This window comes from Leuciscus leuciscus (genome assembly GCF_965113295.1).
Source record: "Leuciscus leuciscus genome assembly, chromosome: 13".
NCBI lineage: Eukaryota > Metazoa > Chordata > Actinopteri > Cypriniformes > Leuciscidae > Leuciscus > Leuciscus leuciscus.
The window spans coordinates 18,682,674-18,700,823 of NC_138737.1; the positions used below are offsets into that span (position 1 = coordinate 18,682,674).

Below are 18,150 nucleotides of genomic sequence, written 5' to 3' on the forward strand. Positions count from 1 at the left end.
TGATCACTTACTTGTTTGTACTGTTGGAGTAGATGCTGGAGCACTAGTTATTGTTGTACTGTCAGTTGTGTTTGTGATCAGGGTTGAACGGCTTGTAACATCTACAAAATCAAAAATCAAAAAGGTAATGAATTTCTTCTGGAAACTACTGAACAATAAGTAAACATGGTAAGTGAATCGTGATAAACACATCTCTGAAGGTTTTGGTTTTTGGTGACATACCGTGTAAATAACATTTTATCATCACTTACTTGTTTGTACTGTTGGAGTAGATGCTGGAGCACTAGTTATTGTTGTACTGTCAGTTGTGTTCGGGATCAGGGTTGAAAGGCTTGTAACATCTACAAAATCAAAAAGAATGAATATTGTGCATGCTATAAGATCAAAAAATAAATAAATCAAAAATCTAATTCAAACTGACATGAGAAGTAATTAATATTGTCAAGCAACTACTGAACAATAAGTAAACATGGTATGTGCTAAACACATCTCTGAAGGCTTTAGTTGTTGGTGATGATTCCATTTAAATAAAATCATATGATTACTTGTTGTTTGTACTGTTGGAATAGATGCTGGAGCACTAGTTATTGTTGTACTGTCAGTTGTGTTTGTGATCAGGGTTGAACGGCTTGTAACATCTACAAAATCAAAAATCAAAAAGGTAATGAATTTCTTCTGGCAACTACTGAACAAAAATTAATCATGGTATGTGCTAAACACATCTCTGAAGGCTTTAGTTGTTGATGATGCCATTTAAATACAATTATATGATTACTTGTTGTTTGTAATGTTGGAGTAGATGCTGGAGCACTAGTTATTGTTGTACTGTCAGTTGTGTTCGGGATCAGGGTTGAAAGGCTTGTAACATCTACAAAATCAAAAAGAAGTTATGAATAACTTGCATGTTGTAAGATAAAACAAAATCTAATTCAAACAGACATGAGAAGTAATCAATATTTTCTGGCAACAACTGAACAGTAAGTAAATATGGTATGTGCTAAACACATCTCTGAAGGCTTTAGATGTTGATGATGCCATTTCAATAAAATTATATGATCGCTTACTTGTTTGTACTGTTGGAGTAGATGCTGACGCACTTGTTATTGTTGTACTGTCAGTTGTGTTCGGGATCAGGGTTGAAAGGCTTGTAACATCTACAAAATCAAAAAGAATGAATATTGTGCAGGTTGTAAGATCTAGAAAAATATAAAAAATCTAATTCAAACAGACATGAGAAGCAATTTATATTATCTATCAACTACTGAACAATAAGTAGACATGGTATGTGCTAAACATCTCTGAAGGCTTTAGATGTGGGTGATGATGCCATTTAAATAAAATCATATGATTACTTGTTGTTTGTACTGTTGGAGTAGATGCTGGAGCACTAGTTATTGTTGTATTGTCAGTTGTGTTTGTGATCAGGGTTGAACGGCTTGTAACATCTACAAAATCAAAAATCAAAAAGGTAATGAATTTCTTCTGGCAACTACTGAACAATAAGTAAACATGGTAAGTGAATCGTGATAAACACATCTCTGAAGGTTTTGGTTTTTGGTGACGTACCATGTAAATAACATTTTATCATCACTTACTTGTTTGTACTGTTGGAGTAGATGCTGGAGTGCTAGTTATTGTTGTACTGCCAGTTGTGTTCGGGATCAGGGTTGAACGGCTTGTAATATCTACAAAATCAAAAACAGGTAATGAATATCTTCTGCTGGCAACTACTGATTAAAAATGAAACATGGTACTGTAGGTGCTAAACATCTCTGAAGATTTTAGTTGTTGGTCATGATGCCATGTAAACAAAATGTTATGATCACTTGGTGTTTCAACTGTTGGAGTAGATGCTGGAGCACTAGTTATTGTTGTACTGTCAGTTGTGTTCGGGATCAGGGTTGAACGGCTTGTAACATCTACAAAATCAAAGAGATAATTAATATCTTCTGGCAACTTCTGAACAAAAATTAATCATGGTATGTGCTAAACACATCACTAAAGGCTTTAGATGTTGGTGACGATGCAATTTAAATAAAATTATATGATTGCTTACTTGTTGGTACTGTTGGAGTAGATGCTGGAGCACTAGTTATTGTTGTACTGCCAGTTGTGTTCGGGATCAGGGTTGAAAGGCTTGTAACATCTACAAAATCAAAAAGAAGTAATGAATAACTTGCATGTTGTAAGATAAAAAAAAAATCTAATTCAAACTGACATGAGAAGTAATCAATATTTTCTGGCAACAACTGAACAATAAGTAAACATGGTATGTGCTAAACACATCTCTGAAGGCTTTAGATGTTGGTGATGATGCCATTTAAATAAAATCATATGATTACTTGTTGTTTGTACTGTTGGAGTAGATGCTGGAGCACTAGTTATTGTTGTACTGTCAGTTGTGTTTGGGATCAGGGTTGAACGGCTTGTAACATCTACAAAATCAAAGAGGTAATGAATATCTTCTGGCAACAACTGAACAAAAATGAATCATGGTATGTGCTAAACACATCTCTAAATGCTTTAGATGTTGGTGACGATGCAATTTAAATAAAATTATATGATTGCTTACTTGTTTGTACTGTTGGAGTAGATGCTGGAGCACTAGTTATTGTTGTACTGTCAGTTGTGTTTGTGATCAGGGTTGAACGGCTTGTAACATCTACAAAATCAAAAATCAAAAAGGTAATGAATTTCTTCTGGCAACTACTGAACAATAAGTAAACATGGTAAGTGAATCGTAATAAACGAATCTTTGAAGGTTTTGGTTTTTGGTGACGTACCATGTAAATAACATTATATGATCACTTACTTGTTTGTACTGTTGGAGTAGATGCTGGAGTGCTAGTTATTGTTGTACTGCCAGTTGTGTTCGGGATAAGGGTTGAACGGCTTGTAATATCTACAAAATCAAAAACAGGTAATGAATATCTTCTTCTGGAACTACTGATTAAAAATGAAACATGGTATGTGCTAAACACATCTCTAAATGCTTTAGTTGTTGGTGATGATGCCATGTAAATAAAATTATATGATCGCTTACTTGTTTGTACTGTTGGAGTAGATCCTGACGCACTTGTTATTGTTGTACTGTCAGTTGTGTTTGGAATCAGGGTTGAAAGGCTTGTAACATCTACAAAATCAAAAAGAAGTAATGAATATCTTGCATGTTGTAAGATCTACAAAATCAAAAATCTAATTCAAACAGACATGAGAAGTAATTAATATTGTCAGGCAACTATTGAACAATAAGTAAACATGGTATTTGTTCTGAAGGCTTTAGTTGTTGGTGATGATGCCATTTAAATAAAATCATATAATTACTTGTTTCTACTGTTGGAGTAGATGCTTGAGCACTAGTTATTGTTGTGTTTGGGATCAGGGTTGAACGGCTTGTAACATCTACAAAATCAAAAAGAGGTAATGAATATCTTCTGGCAACTACTGGACAAAAATGAAACATGGTATGTGCTAAACACATCTCTGAAGATTTTAGTTGTTGGTGATAATGCCATGAAAATAACATTTTATGATCACTTACTCGTTGTTTCGACTGTTGGAGTAGATGCTGGAGCACTAGTTATTGTTGTACTGTCAGTTGTGTTTGGGATCAGGGTTAAAAGGCTTGTGACATCTACAAAATCAAAAATCAAATTTAAACTGAGATAAGGAATTCATATTGTCAGGCAACTACTAAACAATATGTAAACATGGTAAGTGCTAAAGACATCTTTAAAGATTTTATTTGTTGGTGAATATGCCAGGTAAATAGAATTGTATGATCACTTGTCGTTTCTGCAACTGGAGTGGATGATGGAAGACTTGTTATTGATGTTACTTCACGAGTTGTGTTTGGGATCAATGTTGTAAGGGTGGTAACATCTGCAAAAAAGCAAGGACTGATTAATCGGATTCAATTCATTTGAACTTTTTTTTCTTTTTCTTTTTTTAAAAATACATCACTGTCTAAGAACGAAACCTAAAATTGTAATAGAAAACGTTGATAAGAGTGTTAATAAATTAATAAGCTCTTATTATAAAACGTTAATAAGCTCTGATGTGTTTTTTACATTTACATATATAATGTGAAGTTTTTTTTACATTTTATTAAGAAAAAATGTATGTACTAGCAGACCACTTGTAATTCTTCACCAATTATCAGTTTTCTAAGAAACACAATTAACGCCTGACAACTAGGGAACAAAGTAACCATTGTGAGCACCTACTAAAAACACTTCTGAAATGGTAAAAAAATTAAGTCAAATTTACAAATTAACATATTGTGTATGTTGCAAGCTCGTTGCAAAAAGTAATACCTGTATTTTTTGTTGATGGCACTGATGGTGTAGATGTTGAAGATACACTTGTGTTTGGGATTGTGGTTGAAGGTATGGGGCAGCCTATGATAAGCAAATATATAAATTAATCTGATTACATTACTTTGTCAAATACTATTCATCAATGTAAACACTGCTGTCTATCAAAATAAATACAAGTAATATTAACAAAAGCTGAATTAGTGTTCCACTAAACAGTAGTCCTATGTCCTATGATAGGAACCAGGTGAAAAAATACCAGATGGCTTTCATGTAATTGGATGTAAAAGCTACAAACTGCACAACACTTAACGATCACATTATTTGTCAGTTTTGAATAGTAATATAGAGAGGCTTCTTTACTAGAGGGTGACAAAAATAATCGACTGGTCAAAAACTCTATGATCACACTAATTGTCAGTATAGATTTTTTTAAGTCCCACTTTAGAATAGGGTACAATTCTCACTATTAACTAACTATTATCTTTGACTTTTGCCTCATTAACCTCCTAATTACTGCTTTATTAATAGTTAGTAAGGTAGTTTTTAAGTTTAGGTATTGGGTGACTAAGGGATGTAGAATATGGTCATGCAGAATAAGGCATTAATATGTGCTCTATAAGTACTAATAAAAAGCCAATATCCTAGTAATATGCATGTTAAAGGTGCTCTAAGCCAGGGGTTCCAAAACTTTTTAGTTCTAGGACCCACCTAGACAAGTATAATCAATCTCAAGACCCACTTGCACTGGTGCTACCAACTTTATCAGTTGGTCGCACCAGCATGATTTGGTCGCACATTTTTTTTCTACATGCCATGGGATTAATCAATGGATGCTTGATGGTCTTAATCTGCATTCCCTAGTTTTGCACTGATGTAAAAAGACTGACAGTGACAAGCCTTCATGTTAGCAAAATATTTTAAACTTTTAACTCTTAAAAAAACTTTTAAAAACATGTACTGTATGTTCTTTAATGTTTGATTATAATTTTACCGTCTTCACATAGGGATGGGAAATGATAAGATTTTATCAATAATAATAATGCCACTGACGATTCTGATTATCGATCCGATTCTTTAATGATTCTCATCGATTCTTGATAGCACTGTGTGGAAAAATGTAGTCATATGCTTTTCAAAAAAAAACAAGGGGTTTTATTTATTTTAAAGCTTGAGTAAGCAAACTGTACTTTTTATGTAATAAATAGAACTTTATTGTAAAGTGTTACTGATTCAGACGTCTCCTGAGTTCACTGTTGGAAAGATCCATAGACAGTATAAGAAATGGACAGAGTCATCTCATTAGAACTCAATTGAGACAAGTGAAGCCCATTTTCAGCGATTTTTTAGGACTTCCGTTCCTGACGCGCAGACTCAAACTGAGCTTGACGACGTAGATGTGACGTGAGCAACCCGTCTGTCTTCTAGTGGCTGTGGCATGAGAAATCTGAATCATTCCCTTCCGAATCTTGCAGAGACGGAGAGCGTGAGTAGGAGGTGTCCATGAGCTAGAAGCAGGAGAAACTTTTGCTAGGTATTCTGATTAATTATTTTGTCACTTTGCCTCCACGTCCCCCCGATTGCCCGTGAGCTTCTCCTCCTGTCCATACGGTAATCTCTCTACTGTGCGACAGAGAGTCGTGTGGTTATGACGCAATCGTTAGCCTACTTTTACAAAAACTGTTTTTACGGGGCCATAACGTAAGCTACAAGGTAATGGAGCATTTTATACATTGTCGTGTTTCTTTAGAAATAAATAATGGACAAATGTCTTCAAGTCTTCAAACGCCTCAGATGTAAAGTTATTCGCTGTCAAAGTGACGCCAAAATGAATGGGAGTCAATGGGATGCTAACAGCAGGTGAAGTTCTGCTACAAGATGGTGGCACGCGGCCGGCTTCAACTTCCGGTCGACTTCCTTCCCGCTTGAAAGATCAGTTGTCCATTCATTAAAATGAATCGTTCAAAGGAGTCATTAGTTCGCGAATTGGACATGTCGTGCGCGTTGTGTGATTATCCCAGCAGTTAGGACATAGACAGCCAAGATTTGTGTCAACACAGAAAACATTTCATCACTGGATAGTTTTTTTTCGTTTAATTGAAGTGTTGTTTTATGTCAGCTGAATGTCTGGGACGCTTTTCAGAGAAGATAAGGCAACAACTTATTTAGCACAATTTACACCCAGCGGTAATTGAGGAAGAAAAAAAAAATCTCCGAATGCTCCACATGAAACTTTGGTCTTCCGACCTTTTACCACCGTGTCGATTTATTTTGATTAATATGTGCGAGGGAGAGAGAGCAGGACAGCGCTTAGTTTGGAGACGGTGAAGTCTTTTTTACACTTTCGCCTGGCTCCGAAGAGAGAGAGAGAGCGCGCGCGCGACCGAGTAGCCTACTCTCTCTGCTCGCTCGTTCTTTCAGTTAAACATGCACTGTGACTCTGTCACAAGCGCAGCAGTTCATCTACATTACTCAGCGATCAAATAACACTTTGGCGGGCGCTAAAACTCATAGTCGTTTGGTCATTAATCGGACTGGTTTTGTTTCACTCACCGTAACGTAAATTTAGCTGCAGCTAAGTGCCTTTGTGCGACCCACCTTTTCTCACTGTGTGACCCACAAGTGGGTCGCGGCTCGCGACCCACAGTTTGAAAACCACTGCTCTAAGCGATGTCACGTGTTCTTTAGGCTAAACATTTTTTTTTTTGTCACATAGAGCAAACATCTCCTCACTATCCGCTAGCTGCCTGTCCCCTGAACACACTGTAAAAAAACAGTAGACAGCCCTGGCTCCACAAACGGCAACAAAAACAAACTGGGCCAACCTGCACCATGAAACATAACAAACAGTGTTCCAGCCAATAACCGACATTCGACAAGAATGATTTGGGGGTGGGGGTTGGGGGTTAGTGCGCGTGCACATGAAGGGGGGTGTGGGGAGTGGAGGAGAGCGAAGCATGAAGAGGGAAGTTAGCTAGAGGATAGATGTCCTAGACAACGACAACAACAACGACCAAAGAGACGACGTTCCGATGAACAAATAGCAAAGAAGAGGGAAAAGGAAGCATGGAAGGGAGGGGGGTGGGGGGATGGGATAAGGAGGAGGGAGGGTCGAGCTAGCCTCCATTTTGTTTGACAATACTTCGAACGTCAACAAGAAGTGACGTCACCCAACATCGCTTAGAGCACCTTTAATAAGCAACTAGTTAATTGTGAGAATTGGACCTAAACTAAAGTGTTAACAGACTTTTTTTGAACACTGAAATTGAAACAAAAGATTAAGATTTTGGAGCTCAAATGTAGGAATAACTCAGCAGATTTATGTGGAATGGCATTATTCCACTTATACTTCTCTTACCTGTAGTGACGTTTGCACTGGAGATTTTCATGCCTTTCTTGACACATATGGGGAATTTCTGTCCACGAATCAACGCCCTCAAGCGCTCTATCACGGCTTCTCTTGAAGCATTGATTTTAATGTCAATGGTGTATTTGAACGACTTTAGTGGAGCTGCAAAAATAAGGCAAAAACAAAAATAACTGAGCGGTCAAAAACTGCATCAGACTTTACAATCACACCAATTGTCAACTTGGATTTCAAAATAAAGAGAGACTCTTTACCAGGTGGTGGCCGGCAGAACGACCCGTCAGTTGGAAGAGAAGCGATGCATCCACACGTACCATTTTCACTGTGGCCGCAAACGCCATGTTTAGAGCATTGTTCAGAGGACCAAGCGTATTGATTCTCACACTTGCATTCAGTTTTGCTCAAATTTGATAGACACACTGAAAATTAAACAAATAATTAAGATTTTAGAGGATACACATAAAAAAAAAAATTTCTGGTGAATATGGACAGAACAGCATTATTCCGCTTATACTTCTCTTACCTGTAGTGACGTTTGCACTGGAGATTTTCATGCCTTTCTCGACACATATGGGGAATTTCTGTCCATGAATCAACGCCCTCAAGCGCTCTATCACAGCTTCGCTTGAAGCATTGATTTTAATGTCAATGGTGTATTTGAATGACTTAAGTGGAGCTGCAAACATAAGAAAAGACAAAAATATCCGAACAGTCATAAACTGCATCAGACTTTAAGATCACACTAACCGTCAACTTGGATTTGAAATAAAGAGAGACTCTTTACCAGGTGGTGGCCGGCAGAACGCTCCTTCAGTTGGAAGAGAAGCGATGCATCCACACGTACCATTTTGACTGTGGCCGCAAACGCCATGTTTAGAGCATTGTTCAGAGGACCAAGCGTATTGATTCTCACACTTGCATTCAGTTTTGCTCGAATTTGACATACACACTGAAAATTACAGAAATAATGAAGATTTTGGACTACATACATAGGAATAATTTATAATAATAGAATAATTTATTAATGTTGATTAATGTTGAATAACTGATTAATGTGGACAAAACGGTATTACTCCATTTATACTTTTACCTGTAGACAGTTCAACATTCTTACGAAAGATGGCTGATAGTACTAGACACCGTAAGAAAGACGCCGATAGCGACCACGCGGCTTTAATGAATGAACTACGTGCGCTTAGCGCAAAAATGGACACTATGCAGACTACAATTGAAAAACAAATGAATGACAAAATGGAAAGTCTACGTGAGTCCATGGAAAAACTTAATAGTGAGAGTAAAGAAGCATTCAAGCGAGAGGTGGCTAAAGCAGTCAAGGAGATGCAACACGCATTGGATCTGGAAGTGGGAATTCTCTGTTCCAGAATGGATCAGATTGAAACTAAAATGAATGAGAAAAAAGCTAAGGGTAGGCAGTTTGATCCTGACGTGTCGTTGGTAATTGTGGGACTGTCGCAAACGGAGGGAGAAGATGTTGAGGCCAAAGTAAAAACTCTGCTGTGCGAGGGAATGGACTGTGAGCCGGTGCCAAAAATTGTGGCCGTGGAGCGCATGAGGGCGCAAGGGCGAAAGCCGGGACTCATCAGAGTGGAACTCGAGACAACGCCGGAGAAGGTGGCTGTGCTTCGGTGGCGGCCTAAACTCAAGGACAATGAAAGTTACCGAAGGGTGTATGTTTTGTCAGCGAAATCACACGCTGAGCGTCTCATGGAATTCAATCTTAGGACTCTGCTTAGAGAGATCCCAGCTGCTAAAGACTACTATTTGGCCAACAACGGACGGCTAGTAAAGCGTGGTCAAGCCAGGGGCACGGCGGGATCGACACCACAGCCTTCGGTTTGAAGACTTCATGCCCAGCCTGTAAGTACGGATTATATTGCCTTAGTTCATTGGAACGTTAATGGATGGACGCTTGCAAATAGTAAGCTAAGAGCGCAACTGCTTCTTTCGTTTGAGCCAGGAATTATTTCATTAAATGAGACTCATTTGTCCGCTCTTACCTGAGCTTCATGGATACAGTTGGATTGGACATACTCGTGTTGCTCATAAAAAAGCTGTCAAAGCCTCTGGGGGTGTGGGTGTATTTATCAAAAAAACAATTTTGGACAACTTTTCTGTAACGATTGAGGACAAGACTTATGACGGAATTCTGTGTTTGCGGTTCGAGCACAATATTCATTTATTTTGATTTCATGTTATTTGTCTCCTGAAACTTCGACATGGGGCCGTAATGCTGACCTTTTTTATGCACACTTATTGTCTTTGATTTTTACGGTTGAGGCTGATTCTGTTTATATTTGTGGGGATCTGAATAGTCGTGTTGCGCACCACAGAGACTATGTCGACGAGGATGATATTAGTCCTAGAGTGGTGTTGGACTCGGGCCTGAACAAGCATGGGGAAAGTTTGATTGATTTCCCTAAAGAGTTGAAATGCTGTGTGGTTAATGGAAGAATAATTGATCATTTCACATCTATTTCTCTTAGGGGTAAGGCGGTAGTTGATTATATTGTGACGAGACTTGAAGATTTAAGAACATGTAGTGAATTTAAAGTATTCACTCCATTTGAATTATTGGAAAGAACTGGGTCCCGAGGGCTAATAGATGAGAGGTGTAGACCCCCTGATCACTCCATGCTTTATTTACGTTTTCAAACAGCAGAGATGTTTATAAATAGTGCCGATATTACACTACTTTGTAAACAACCAATAAGAAAGCTCAAGGACAATTTTCTCATGTCTGAAACTTCTGATGGAGCCCTAAAAAATGTTATAGTACAACTGGACAAAGGTGGGGAAAGCACAGGATAATGTTGATTGTTGCTATGAGCTTTTCTGTGGGGTTTTACATGGGGAAATGAGTCAATATGGGTCAAAACTGTATGGAAAACGGGCCCACAAGAAATGGTATCGAATTAAACAATCTTTTTGGAATAACGAATTACATAATATTTGGTCAAATCTCCATGTGGCTGAGAAAAGATATTTAAAATGCAAGGAGCCTGTTTTAAGGAAGAACTTGCACGATATATTTAAAACCTGTCAATATGATTTTGATAAAAAACTTAGACTGTATAAAAGGCGTTATAGGAGAGGTAAAGCTCTTGAAATGAAGATTTTTCAAAATACTAATCCACAGCGTTTTTGGAAAGAAATAAACAAGCTTGGTCCAAAGAGAAATAAATTAATTCCACTTGAAATAGTCACAGAAAGTGGGGGGTCTGTATTCGAGACAGACAAAATATTGGATAGATGGGAGAAAGATTACAGAGACTTGTACACTTGTTCTAGCTCTCATCAGTTTAATGATGCATTTCTAGCTGAGATATGTAAATTAAAATATCTACTTGAAGTTGGATATGTTATGTTGGAAACACCGTATTTTAGTAGTGTGCTAAACAATGATATTTCCTTAGAAGAAGTTCAGAAGGCAATTGATAGAACCAAACCTTATAAAGCTGTAGGTGTGGATGAACTTTCTAATGAGGTTCTTAAATGCCCCAAGCTGTTAAATACTCTGCACATGTTATTCCAATATTGCTTTAAGAGTGGGACTGTTCCCTCGGTGTGGTATAGTTCGATCATTAAGCCTATTCCAAAGACCACACAGGCTGACCCAAGAGTACCTTTGAATTATAGAGGAATAAGTTTGCTAAGTACAGCATGTAAAGTGTTTTCTGGTATTCTTAACAACCGACTCAGTGAATATATTGCAATTAATGGAATTTTGGTGGATGAACAGAATGGGTTTAGAAAACACAGAGCATGTATTGATCATATTTATGTTTTATCATCTGTCATTAGAGCAAGGTTGCAGGAAAACAAAAGTACTTTTGTTTGTTTTGTTGATTTAAAAAAAGCTTTTGATTGGGTTAACAGAGATCTTTTGAAATATAAGTTACTTTCTATTGGTATTACAGGTCACCTGTATAATTCCATCAGAGCTCTGTACAAGGCTCCAGTGGCCTGTGTGCAGATTAATGACATGAGGACAGGATGGTTTCCCACTCCATTTGGGGTCAAGCAGGGAGATGTTCTTTCACCCACTCTTTTTGCGCTTTTTGTGAATGCTCTGGCTCAAGAGATAAAGTTAGCAAATTTGGGTATAGACATTGATGGCTTTAACCTCAGTATTTTATTATATGCAGATGATATTGTTGTTTGCACAGATGAAGAAACTTAACTACAAAGAATGTTGGGCATTATGAAGGATTGGTGCAATAAATGGAGACTTTTTATAAATGTGGATAAAACACAAGTAGTCCATTTTAGAAAACCATCTGTGTCACGCAGTGAATTTGATTTCTTTTTTGGAGAAACACAGCTTATGTACTCCAGAACTTATAAATATCTTGGTTTTCTTTTTCACGAAACTATGACATTTTCAGAAGGTAGAAGGGTTTTGTCTGAGTCTGCAGGGAGGGCCCTGGGAGCCGTTATTAATAGGATGAAGCTTTGCCCTGAAATAAGTTTTTTAACATTTACCCAGCTCTTTGACAGTATGGTGGGATCTATTTTGTTTTATGCAGCTGGGGTCTGGGGCTTCGAAGATGCTCCTGAATGTAATAGATTGCAGAGCAGGGCCATGAGGTGTTTTCTTGGAGTGCACAGGTTCACTACTAGAGCTGCGCTAGAGGGAGATATGGGTTGGGAGCCTTGTATGGTGAAACAAAAGGCGGAAGTAATAAGATTATGGAATCGTCTTATTAGATTACCTGAAGATAGACTTACTCGGAAAGTTTTTGATTGGGATAAAGCTCACAACTACCCCTGGTCAATGGAGGTCTTTGGAATACTCTCAGTAGAAAGCACAGTATATATTTACAAATAATTTACAATGTGATATATCTCAGGTCAGACAGTTTTTGTTTAATTCATATAAAGAGCAATGGCAATGGCAGGTGTTAAATAAGCCCAAATTGAGAAGCTATGTTCACTTTAAAAATGATTACTCCACAGAGCCTTATGTTAAATGTTGGTTAACTAGATTACAGAGGTCTTTGTGTGCCCAGCTCAGAGCAGGGGTGTTGCCCTTGCAGATCGAGGTGGGACGCTATAAAGGTGTCCCAGAAGAGGACAGATTATGTGTTTTGTGTGATTTAAGGGTCATTGAGGATGAATGGCATTTTTTTTTTTTTTTGTCCTGTATATCATGATTTAAGAATGGGTATGTTTGAGAGAATTCAACATAAAAAGCCTGATTTGTTTTGGATGACAGATGGGGATATGTTGAGCTGGCTATTTGAAAATGAAATTTGGCTAGATATGTGGAAAAGGCGTGGAAACTTAGGCAAAGGAATTTATATCCTGACCTAAATTGACAGTGTTTTGTTTGTTTATATTGTGAAAATGATGGTAATGTACTTTGTATGATGGTCATCTTCCTATGTACTTTGTATGATGGTCATCTTTCTGTATGATGTTTGTTTTATGTCAATAGTGTCTTTTAAGCCTATTTGGGCTGGGCATGTAAGTGCAAGACACTTTAATAAAAAAATTAAACCTATACTTTTACCTGTAGTGACGTTTGCACTGGAGATTTTCATGCCTTTCTTGACACATATGGGGAATTTCTGTCCACGAATCAACGCCCTCAAGCGCTCTATCACGGCTTCTTTTGAAGCATTGATTTTAATGTCAATGGTGTATTTGAATGACTTTAGCGGAGCTGCAAACATTAAGAAAAGACGAAAATAATACACTGGTCATAAACTGCATCAGACTTTACGATCACACCAATCTCCAACTTAGATTTGAAATAAAGAGAGACTCTTTACCAGGTGGTGGCCGGCAGAACGCTCCTTCAGTTGGAAGTGAAGTGATGCATCCACACGTACCATTTTGACTGTGGCCGCAAACGCCATGTTTAGAGCATTGTTCAGAGGACCAAGAGTATTGATTCTCACACTTGCATTCAGTTTTGCTCAAATTTGAGAGACAGACTGAAAATGGAACAAATGATTAAAATTTTGGAGTAAACACATAGGAATAATTTATAATAATAATTGAATAATTTATTAATGTTGATTAATGTTGAATAACTGATTAATGTGGACAAAACGGTATTACTCTGCTTATACTTCTCTTACCTGTAGTGATGTTTGCACTGGAGATTTTCATGCCTTTCTTGACACACATGGGGAATTTCTGTCCACGAATCAACGCCCTCAAGCGCTCTATCACGGCTTCTTTTGAAGCATTGATTTTAATGTCAATGGTGTATTTGAATGACTTTAGTGGAGCTGCAAACATTAAGAAAAGACGAAAATAATACACCGGTCATAAACTGCATCAGACTTTAAGATCACACCAATCTCCAACTTAGATTTGAAATAAAGAGAGACTCTTTACCAGGTGGTGGCCGGCAGAACGCCCCGTCAGTTGGAAGAGAAGCGATGCATCCACACGTACCATTTTGACTGTGGCCGCAAACGCCATGTTTAGAGCATTGTTCAGAGGGCCAAGCGTATTGATTCTCACACTTGCATTCAGTTTTGCTCAAATTTGACAGACACACTGAAAATTAAACAAATAATTGCGATTTTAGAGGAAACACGAAAAAAAAAGAATTCTGGTGAATGTGGACAGAACAGCATTATTCCGCTTATATTTCTCTTACCTGTAGTGACGTTTGCACTGGATATTTTCATGCCTTTCTTGACACACATGGGGAATTTCTGTACACGAATCAACGCCCTCAAGCGCTCTATCACAGCTTCTCTTGAAGCATTGATTTTAATGTCAATGGTGTATTTGAACAATTTCAGCGAAGCTATAAAAAATAGGCAAGAGTGAAAATAATCGACCTGTCAAAAACTGCATCAGACTTTACAATCATGCCAAATGTCAACATAGATTTGAAATAAAGAGAGACTCTTTACCAGGTGGTGGCCGGCAGAACGCTCCTTCAGTTGGAAGAGAAGAGATGCATCCACATTTACCATTTTGACTGTGGCCGCAAACGCCATGTTTAGAGCATTGTTCAGAGGGCCAAGAGTATTGATTCTCACACTTGCATTCAATTTTGCTCGAATTTGAGAGACAGACTGAAAATGGAACAAATTATTAAAATTTTGGAGGAAACACAGAGGAATAATTGATAGGATTAATGTGAACACCAAGGTATTACTCTGCTTATACTTCTCTTACCTGTAGTGATGTTTGCATTGGAGATTTTCATGCCTTTCTTGACACATATGGGGAATTTCTGTCCACGAATCAACGCCCTCAAGCGCTCTATCACGGCTTCTTCTGAAGCATTGATTTTAATGTCAATGGTGTATTTGAATGACTTTAGTGGAGCTGCAAACATTAAGAAAAGACAAAAATATTCGAACAGTCATAAACTGCATCAGACTTTAATGGTGCGTTCCAGGCAACCTGTAACCCGTGTTTTTCCAACCTTATACCCGTGAAAGTGCACTGGAACGGCAGTCAAACCCGTGACTTCCCACCCGTGAACTCGTACTAGATCGATGTACTCCCAGTTACGAGCTCTGACGTCACATAGCCCGCGAAACCATACAAAACAACAATGGCAGCCCCTACGGATGCAGTGTTTCTGCAGGCGGTACACGGTGAGAATACACTTTAGGACAATATAACGTTGCAGTAAAATTAATAATAATATAATAATAATTATAATAATACACACACGATTATGTATTACAATGTTATGTGTCTGAAACAATAAGTATGTCGTGAAAGTGTATTGCCGCATGGAAATGTTAAGGTGACGTAAACCTGAACTTGACAGCATTGATCATGTTAATGAAAAAAAAAATATATATATGTAACGTACAATTTCTCAGCATAGCGAAATTGGCATACAATGTTTACATCTAGCTACCACAATTCCTTGCGCTCAGGTAGTTTGGCGTGACTGGCCTGGAACGCTACAAAGTCGTGAGTCGTGAGTCGTGGTTTGAAGTCGTGATTTACGTGCTCAAAAACCTGCCTGGAACGCAGCATCAGATCACACTAATCGTCAACTTGGATTTGAAATAAAGAGAGACTCTTTACCAGGTGGTGGCCGGCAGAACGCCCCGTCAGTTGGAAGAGAAGTGATGCATCCACACGTACCATTTTGACTGTGGCCGCAAACGCCATGTTTAGAGCATTGTTCAGAGGGCCAAGCGTATTGATTCTCACACTTGCACTCAGTTTTGCTCGAATTTGAGAGACACACTGAAAATTAAAGAAATAATTAAGATTTTGGAGTACACACATAGGAATAATTTATAATAATAATTGAATAATTTATTAATGTTGATTAATGTTGAATAACTGATTAATGTGGACAAAATGGTATTTCTCCATTTATACTTCTCTTACCAGTAGTGATGTTTGCACTGGAGATTTTCATGCCTTTCTTGACACACATGGGGAATTTCTGTCCACGAATCAACGCCCTCAAGCGCTCTATCACGGCTTCTTCTGAAGCATTGATTTTTATGTCAATGGTGTATTTGAATGACTTTAGTGGAGCTGCAAACATTAAGAAAAGACGAAAATAATACACATAATAATAATAATAATAATAATACATAAACTGCATCAGACTTTACGATCACACCAATCTCCAACTTAGATTTGAAATAAAGAGAGACTCTTTACCAGGTGGTGGCCGGCAGAACGCCCCGTCAGTTGGAAGAGAAACGATGCATCCACACGTACCATTTTGACTGTGGCCGCAAACGCCATGTTTAGAGCATTGTTCAGAGGACCAAGAGTATTGATTCTCACACTTGCATTTAGTTTTGCTCGAATTTGAGAGACAGACTGAAAATGGAACAAATGATAAAAATTTTGGAGGAAACACAGGAATAATTGATAGGATTAATGTGAACACAAAGGTATTACTCTGCTTATACTTCTCTTACCTGTAGTGACGTTTGCACTGGATATTTTCATGCCTTTCTTGACACACATGGGGAATTTCTGTCCACGAATCAACGCCCTCAAGCGCTCTATCACGGCTTCTCTTGAAGCATTGATTTTAATGTCAATGGTGTATTTGAACAATTTCAGAGAAGCTACAAAAAATAGGAAAAAATTTAAATAATCGAGCTGTCAAAAACTGCATCAGACTTTACAATCATGCCAAATGTCAACTTGGATTTGAAATAAAGAGAGACTCTTTACCAGGTGGTGGCCGGCAGAACGCCCCGTCAGTTGGAAGAGAAGCGATGCATCCACACGTACCATTTTGACTGTGGCCGCAAACGCCATGTTTAGAGCATTGTTCAGAGGACCAAGCGTATTGATTCTCACACTTGCATTCAGTTTTGCTCGAATTTGAGAGACAGACTGAAAATGGAACAAATTATTAACATTTTGGAGGAAACACAGGAATAATTTATAGGATTAATGTGAACACAAAGGTATTACTCTGCTTATACTTCTCTTACCTGTAGTGATGTTTGCACTGGAGATTTTCATGCCTTTCTTGACACACATGGGGAATTTCTGTCCACGAATCAACGCCCTCAAGCGCTCTATCACGGCTTCTTTTGAAGCATTGATTTTAATGTCAATGGTGTATTTGAATGACTTTAGCGGAGCTGCAAACATTAAAAAAAAGACGAAAATAATACACCGGTCATAAACTGCATCAGACTTTACGATCACACCAATCTCCAACTTAGATTTGAAATAAAGAGAGACTCTTTACCAGGTGGTGGCCGGCAGAACGCCCCGTCAGTTGGAAGAGAAGCGATGCATCCACACGTACCATTTTGACTGTGGCCGCAAACGCCATGTTTAGAGCATTGTTCAGAGGGCCAAGAGTATTGATTCTCACACTTGCATTCAGTTTTGCTCAAATTTGACAGACACACTGAAAATTAAACAAATAATTGCGATTTTAGAGGAAACATGAAAAAAAAAAATGTCTGGTGAATGTGGACAGAACAGCATTATTCGGCTTATACTTCTCTTACCTGTAGTGATGTTTGCACTGAAGATTTTCATGCCTTTCTTGACACATATGGGGAATTTCTGTCCACGAATCAACATCCTCAAGCGCTCTATCACGGCTTCTTTTGAAGCATTGATTTTAATGTCAATGGTGTATTTGAATGACTTTAGTGGAGCTGCAAATATTTAAAAAAGACAAAAATACTCGAACAGTCATAAACTGCATCAGACTTTAAGATCACACTAATCGTCAACTTGGATTTGAAATAAAGAGAGACTCTTTACCAGGTGGTGGCCGGCAGAACGCCCCGTCAGTTGGAAGAGAAGCGATGCATCCACACGTACCATTTTGACTGTGGCCGCAAACGCCATGTTTAGAGCATTGTTCAGAGGGCCAAGCGTATTGATTCTCACACTTGCATTCAGTTTTGCTCAAATTTGATAGACAAACTGAAAATTAAACAAATAATTGCGATTTTAGAGGAAACACGGAAAAAAAAGAATTCTGGTGAATGTGGACAGAACAGCATT

At 38.1% G+C, this 18,150-nt stretch overlaps 1 protein-coding gene across 1 annotated transcript; it reads right to left on the reverse strand.

The window, feature by feature from the left end:
• Window positions 1-108: 108 nt before the first annotated feature.
• Window positions 109-8,237, reverse strand: LOC309512849 (uncharacterized protein; the record flags this gene model as incomplete). The annotated part of the gene is made up of 19 exons (XM_082188571.1): window positions 109-341; window positions 546-638; window positions 776-868; window positions 1,065-1,154; window positions 1,353-1,445; window positions 1,596-1,685; window positions 1,827-1,919; window positions 2,057-2,146; window positions 2,343-2,435; window positions 2,573-2,662; window positions 2,813-2,902; window positions 3,044-3,133; window positions 3,325-3,402; window positions 3,542-3,634; window positions 3,787-3,882; window positions 4,317-4,400; window positions 7,675-7,827; window positions 7,938-8,102; window positions 8,207-8,237. 19 exons carry the CDS (start codon window positions 8,235-8,237, stop codon window positions 244-246), a joined length of 1,803 nt encoding a protein of 600 aa, XP_082044697.1. The 3' UTR covers window positions 109-243.
• Window positions 8,238-18,150: the final 9,913 nt, after the last annotated feature.